Source organism: Apium graveolens, chromosome 3 (assembly GCF_009905375.1).
Source record: "Apium graveolens cultivar Ventura chromosome 3, ASM990537v1, whole genome shotgun sequence".
Taxonomy (NCBI): Eukaryota; Viridiplantae; Streptophyta; class Magnoliopsida; order Apiales; family Apiaceae; genus Apium; species Apium graveolens.
The window spans coordinates 71,475,696-71,482,148 of NC_133649.1; the positions used below are offsets into that span (position 1 = coordinate 71,475,696).

The 6,453-nt window shown below is 33.1% G+C and overlaps 2 protein-coding genes across 2 annotated transcripts; one reads left to right on the forward strand and one right to left on the reverse strand.

The window, feature by feature from the left end:
- Window positions 1–2,146: 2,146 nt before the first annotated feature.
- On the reverse strand, window positions 2,147–4,342 carry LOC141712415 (putative 12-oxophytodienoate reductase 6). Its single transcript, XM_074515345.1, has 3 exons — window positions 4,196–4,342; window positions 3,365–3,512; window positions 2,147–2,581 (listed from the first exon to the last, which is right to left on the reverse strand). The coding sequence occupies exons 1-3, from the start codon at window positions 4,274–4,276 to the stop codon at window positions 2,544–2,546; spliced, it is 267 nt and encodes an 88-aa protein (XP_074371446.1). The 5' UTR covers window positions 4,277–4,342; the 3' UTR covers window positions 2,147–2,543.
- A 1,079-nt stretch (window positions 4,343–5,421) lies between these two features.
- Window positions 5,422–6,144, forward strand: LOC141714323 (uncharacterized). Its single transcript, XM_074517847.1, has one exon. The coding sequence runs from the start codon at window positions 5,422–5,424 to the stop codon at window positions 6,142–6,144; it is 723 nt and encodes a 240-aa protein (XP_074373948.1).
- Window positions 6,145–6,453: the final 309 nt, after the last annotated feature.

Sequence of the window (6,453 nt, forward strand, 5' to 3'; positions counted from 1 at the left end):
CATCCTACTATGATCATCGATGAATGTCACAAACCATTTAGAACCAGAGATGTTATTAATTCTTGATGGTCCCCATACATCACTATGTATCAAGTAGAATGGATGAGAAGGCTTATAACTTTGATTCAGGCAGGAATTTCGAACATGTTTAGAAAATTGACAAAATTCACATTGTAAACTCAAAGAATCTTTATTGAACAAAGATGGAAACAATTTTTTTAAATAAACAAAGTTGGGATGACCTAATTTGTAGTGCCATAACATAATAACACTATCTTTATTATGACTCGAGACAACACAAGAAATGTTACGTCCTTTACTCCCTACACCATTAGCTCTCAGAAGATAGAGACCTCCATTCAACTCAGCATTGCCAATCGTCCTCCCCGAGATCAAATCCTGAAATTCACATGTTTTTTCAGTTAATTTTTTTCAGTTAATTTAGTAATGCAATTTTGTATCTTTAGTAAGTTTATTGATGGATAAGAGATTAAAATCAAGTTACAAATAAGACCGAATCGAGTCTTATATCTTTGGATATGAAAACAGATGATATCCCAGCAACAGTAGATGAGGATCCATCAGCAATTCGAACCATAGTACCTGCACTACATGGCTTATAATTTTCCAATTGAGTAATGTCTCCAGTCATATGGTCTGACTGAATCGACAATCCAATATTTAAGATTTTGTACTTCAGAACTAAGTGTTGTTAGAGAATTACCTTGTGCCATAGTCGCGGTGCTGGTTCCAACAGAGTTCAAAGCATTCTGAATTGTTGCATTTAGCATTTTCTGCAACGCACCCATCTGCTCCTTGTTGAAAGGGTTTGATTCAGACATCTGATTTTCACTTGTAGCTACGTTCCCTTTGTTGGCTTGAGTAGTACGTAGTGTTTGTTTCCAGTCAACTGATTTCCCATTGAGTTTCCAGCAAGTCTCTTTCGTGTGTCCGGTTCTTTTGTAGTGTTCAAACCACGGACGATTGTTTTTCTTCTGGAATGCATGACTACTTGGTTGAGATGCTTTAGAAGTGTTTGAGTGTGGTCCTCAAAAAAACTAAGGCAGACCCCTCAGTACTAGACTGATTGGTGGTGACACCGAGCATGATTTTCCTTCGTGTTTCTTCTCTACGAATTTCAGAAAAAACTTCACGAACACTTAGCAAAGGCTTTGTGCTCAGAATTATTCCACGAACTTCATCCAAGTCACAGTTTAAACCTAAGAGAAATTTATAGATTCATTCCTTCTCCTGAAGTTGTTTGTATTATTTCCCATCATCTGGACATTTCCATGTCACATCCTCTAACATGTCAAGTTGTTGCTAACGAATGAGCATGTTGAAATAATCAGTGGTAGATGATTCTCCTTGTTTGAGATCTTGGAGAACTCCCTTAATCTCAAATACTGCAGAAATGTTGTCTTTGTTTGAATAGGTTTCACGAACTGCATCCCATATCTCATTTGCAGTTCTGTAATACATAAAATTTTATCCTGTTTCGTTTGTCATGGAGTTCAGAATCCAAGACATCACCATGTTGTTCTCCACCTTCCAAGTATGATAATCTGGACTTTTTTCATCCGGCTCGAGAGCTGTCCCAATAAGATACTCTTATTTTCCTTTTCCACAAATAAAAATCATGACAGAATGAGACCATTGGTTGTAATTGTGACTTGTAAGCTTATGATCGGTAATAGGTATTGTAGTGTTTTCAGGAAAAACAACATGGTGAGAATTAACTTGAGTTTGGTTTAGGTTTGGGCTAGAAGTTCCGCTTTCTGTTTCACTGGCCATGGCAGTTTGTATGTATTTTGTCATGGGAAAAAAATGAGAAGGAAAGAGGTGATAGATCAGACCTGCTCTGATACCATAAAGATGTTTTAGGGAATATGGTGAAGTAGAAGATTAATTTTTATTACTTCACTGCTTACTTCAAAACTATGAAAGGTTACTTATATAGGCTGATGAGACAGACCTCACAGCTGTTCATTCATAATTACATTTATACTAATGACCTGGAAATCAGGAATCAATCTTCTACAATCCTAACTGATCTTTTCCAGGTCAGAAGACTATGTTCAACTCATAACAGCTGTAACTGTTAAGAATGTAGCTATAATTAGCATCCAGGTAAGAGAAGGCTAAGGATCTGGAAATACTCAACCATATTTCTACATAAACAATATATGATACCAGGATTTTCCTCCCGTATAGGAGTTAATATACATTTGAATTACCAAGATCAAATGACCATAAAAACAACTGTAATAACCTCCCAAACACTCTAATGGAGGAATATTTCGTGGTTGTATCTGCAATTACTGAAACACAATAATTACCTCTGACCAACTGACGCAACACAGCAACCTCTGTTTCTCGTGTTTCTACACTTGAGCACTACTGGATTGATCAAGAAATGGATAATCGGTGTAGCCAATAATAGGATCAGATGTATTGAATGTACTTCTATCTGCAACAATTTTCCAAGGAGCCTCCATACTCATCTGTTCGGTCGTTGACTTGATTTTTCATGAACTGGTCTATTAGGTATCTGCACCATGGATCTCAACACCGTCGAGACCTACATTTGAGAGACGAAAAATAAAGCATCGACGTATCAAAGTTCTAGCTATGAAGTAAAAAAATGTTTAAACGACTAAAAAGAGGGATCTGCGTGAGACATTATTTTAAGTTTTTTTTAAAGACCATTCTTATATAGATAAATTTTCCACTTATAGTAGGAGAAGCGAATACAACTACAAAGAACAACGCAGAACACCTACAACTCTTGCTGCACCAAGAGACAACCGCTACTACTACAAACTAAAGTGAAAACAAACACAAAATTAGTCATATTTTCTCAAACTAAAATATAAAGCAATAATTGATAATGTACTTCTATGAATGTAGTTTAGGATTTTACAAACTGCTTTAAAGGTCAAAATAAGATAATCATGTGTAACAAAGATAATAATAAGATGCATAAATAGAGGATTTGTTGATAGCCAAGTCCGAAGTCAACCAAAGGTCAGGGTTCAAAATTGGACAGGGAATGTGTAGACGTCATGAACACTCGTCTTTATTACTCTTTTGATCCCACATATTAAGTATACTTTGGTTTTAAAAATACTTCAAAAAGATTGTTATTTCTATTCGCAATACTGAAAGATCAAAATTTGCTCATGTTTAACATGTAATAATGTTACCACACCACTTTTGGGAAAGAAGTATACATCTCGTTCCATTTGTACAATTTACATATGGCAATGTTTCTGTGGACCGCGAGATTTATCATTTCTACATATCACCTTCTACAAAATGCAATTTTGTGTTAAGCAAAATTAGCTGTAGCTTGAATATATACCAGCCCCCATGGCATGCTTTGCAGCAAGCCTAAAATCATCTATAATTTGAGGAATTTCCTCAGTACACAGTCGTCGGGGAGGTGAATAATGTACACCATCATTACTGGGGCTTACAGGCTTGTCTGTACTAGAGATTTGGCTGATAACCTGAAACAAAAATTCAAATTATTAGAAGACATCATGAGTTGGGAGATGTAACTTCATATGTTTAATAGAAGACATCATGAGTAGGGATGAGTAGGGCGAAGCAGTTATCCATCTTATTTTAGTAAAAGATGCAAAAAATTCTTGGTATCTTCAAATGACACTCTTTATTTGCTTAGCAAAAATAATTATCAATAATCATGATAAAAGCAAACAAATTGATAATCACGTCACTTTTAAAATCCATGTTAATTGCTTAGTGTGAACTTAAATTTTGTTCATAGCAATCCAATGTACATAAAGCTTATACATATCAAATAAACATGATTAATGCCAAGTAAGTAGCCTCATCGGCTAGGAATATCTCATTATTAGATAAATCTAAGAACATAGTACTAAAAAGAATTTCCATTACAAATAATCTAATTAGACAATGATTTCGAAAAATAAGTAATTTTTTTAGCTCAGGAGTGTTCTCTATGCATCACTATGTACTATAACATCAACTAGTACAGGTTCAAGGGTAAAAAACTTGATTGGAAAATCAAACTATAGTCTGCTTATGCGCGCCAATAGCAAATAAATAACAAAGTAACAAAGAACATAGTGTTTTGAATATGATCACAAAGTCTTATACAGTTTCCATATAAAAATCAGAAGCAAAACAAGTAAGCTGAAAAGTATACCTGTGAGGGAGCTGAAAGTTGCCCATTTTGTACGGGATAATAACTAATGAGAGGAACATGCAGCTTTTCGTCCTCTCCCATTATTCTTTACACTGCAGAATTCTCCTCCTCAATTGATAAAAATGAGTAAAGTAGCAAACTTTTCTATTGGTCGGTCACATGTCTGTTACAAGAAACAAAAAGTTGTTATTAGTTAAATTCGGTCTTCTAGAAAACGAAAATTGACATTACTCGGTAAAAAAATCTTTCAATAATTTATCACATAATCAGATTGAATAAGAGTACTAATTAAATGTGTTTTAATAAAATATAAAAATAATTAATTTAATAAATCAAATATATTAATTTTAAAAAAAGTATTGTAATTAATCGAATTATAAAATTAAGTTGACAAAATACATTAAAACAATTAAAATAATTAATCAAAGAATTAATGAGTAAAATCGATAACTTTAAGAATAAAAATGTGTAAATGATTAATGATAATAATATAATAACAAGCAAGTTCACATCAGTCCTACCATTCTTATCCCAACATTTACATTTTCTATATTAGTACTCAATGATAAATGAGGTCATGTTGTTACTTTTTATTTCCCACTTGCACAAAAATCTCTATAAATAAAAATTGGTTAACTCATAAAAAATTATCTAAATAATCAGATAATTTATTTTCTGGTCATTTAACATGGAGAAGTTAATATTGAAAGAAATTCAACGAGAAGAAAAGAAAATAAAAAATTGAGGCTTTCTCCTTATTAATATAGTTGGTGGTTTTGTAAATATTAGTAAAGTTCAAGGTCATTTTAGTCTTTTCTATTTTTCTAGTCCGTTAAGATTGGCGGGAAATTCAGTTAGAGAGTAGCAATTTGTATATATTCTTTCAGTTTCTGTTTGAGATCTAGAGACTTAATTGTATATAAAATTTTACTGTTTATATGAAAAGTAAAGTGTTTTGTTTCAAGATGGAAGAATCAGCTTCATTCTTCATGGTATAAGAGCAGGATTAACACGTTTATATCCTCATCTTCGCCATTAATTCTGGTTTGAAACTCCTTTAGTTTCTTCATTTTCGTTTTTTCATGATTTTCGCGTTTTCTTCCGTTTTTGTGATTGTGTTTTGTTTCTCTTATCGAATCGGCATCAATATCAGTTTACATTCGTGTTTTCTCATTTTTCTTATCTTTCCATTAATTTTCTTCTTTCAATCTTTTCATCAAACACTTATGGCTCAATCTTTATTAAATCAAAATACATCTTTTACACCTGTTTCGACTGCTTCTAATTCTGTAATTAGTTATAATGATCCGTATTTCTTGTTCTCAAATGATAATTCGAACTCACAACTCGGTCATATTGTATTTTATGGTAACAATTATGTGAATTGGAGTCACGGTGTTATGTTAGCTCTAGGAGCTAAGAACAAATTAGGTTTTACTGATGGAACCTTGGTACGACCTCCTCATGATTTAGTAGACTTGCAGAAATGGATACGTAATGATTATATGGTTACGGGATGGTTATTGAACTCTATTGAGAAATCTATTGCTGAGAGTTTTATTTTTACACCTTCTGCTAGAGATTTATGGCTTGAGATTGAAGAGAGGTACGGTCATTCTAATGCTCCTCAGTTGTATGATTTTCATAAAACATTAATGTCTACTTCTCAAAATGATGATTTTATAGTGAATTATTACAATAAGTTAAAGAAAGTGTGGGATCAGTTACAAGTTTTGGGACCAACACCTAATTATTCATGTGGAGCTCTGCTTAAGTGTTCTTGCGGATTCCTGAAGAAAATAGTTGAAGCAGATCAGTTGAATAAATTGATCCAGTTTGTTGCTGGTTTGAACAAAACTTATGATCAAGCTAAGATAAACATTCTTAGTATGGATCCCTTACCAACTGTGAATAGAGTTTATCACATGCTTCAGCAGATTGAGAGATAAAATTCTATCATGAATAATCAACTTGTTGAGATGAGTGCTTTGATATCAATCAGAAACTCTGTCAATTCTGTTAATTCAAGGTTTCCTCATAGTTATTCACAGAATTTCAAGAAGGATGTTAAAGATTTCAGAAAGCCTAAACCTGATAGGTTTTGTGAATATTGCAAGATGAAATGTCACTTGAAGGATTAGTATTTTAAACTGGTTGGTTATCCAGACTGGTATAAAGAAAAAATCAGTTCTGGTTCTTCTTCTACTTCCAGTTTTAAAAATGCTCATCCAAAGTTTGTTGCACATGTGCAAGGATCT

What these genes read in the sequence shown, in the direction of transcription:
- LOC141712415 (XM_074515345.1), bottom strand. Translation starts at nt 4,276, where the DNA reads ATGGGAGAGGACGAAAAGCTGCATGTTCCTCTCATTAGTTATTATCCC. An exon ending in AACTTTCAGCTCCCTCACAG is followed by an intron (nt 3,513 to 4,195) that starts GTATACTTTTCA and finishes TTTTTGTTTCAG; the next exon opens with GTTATCAGCCAAATCTCTAG. An exon ending in AAAGCATGCCATGGGGGCTG is followed by an intron (nt 2,582 to 3,364) that starts GTATATATTCAA and finishes TCTCAAATGTAG; the next exon opens with GTCTCGACGGTGTTGAGATC.
- LOC141714323 (XM_074517847.1), top strand. Translation starts at nt 5,422, where the DNA reads ATGGCTCAATCTTTATTAAATCAAAATACATCTTTTACACCTGTTTCG.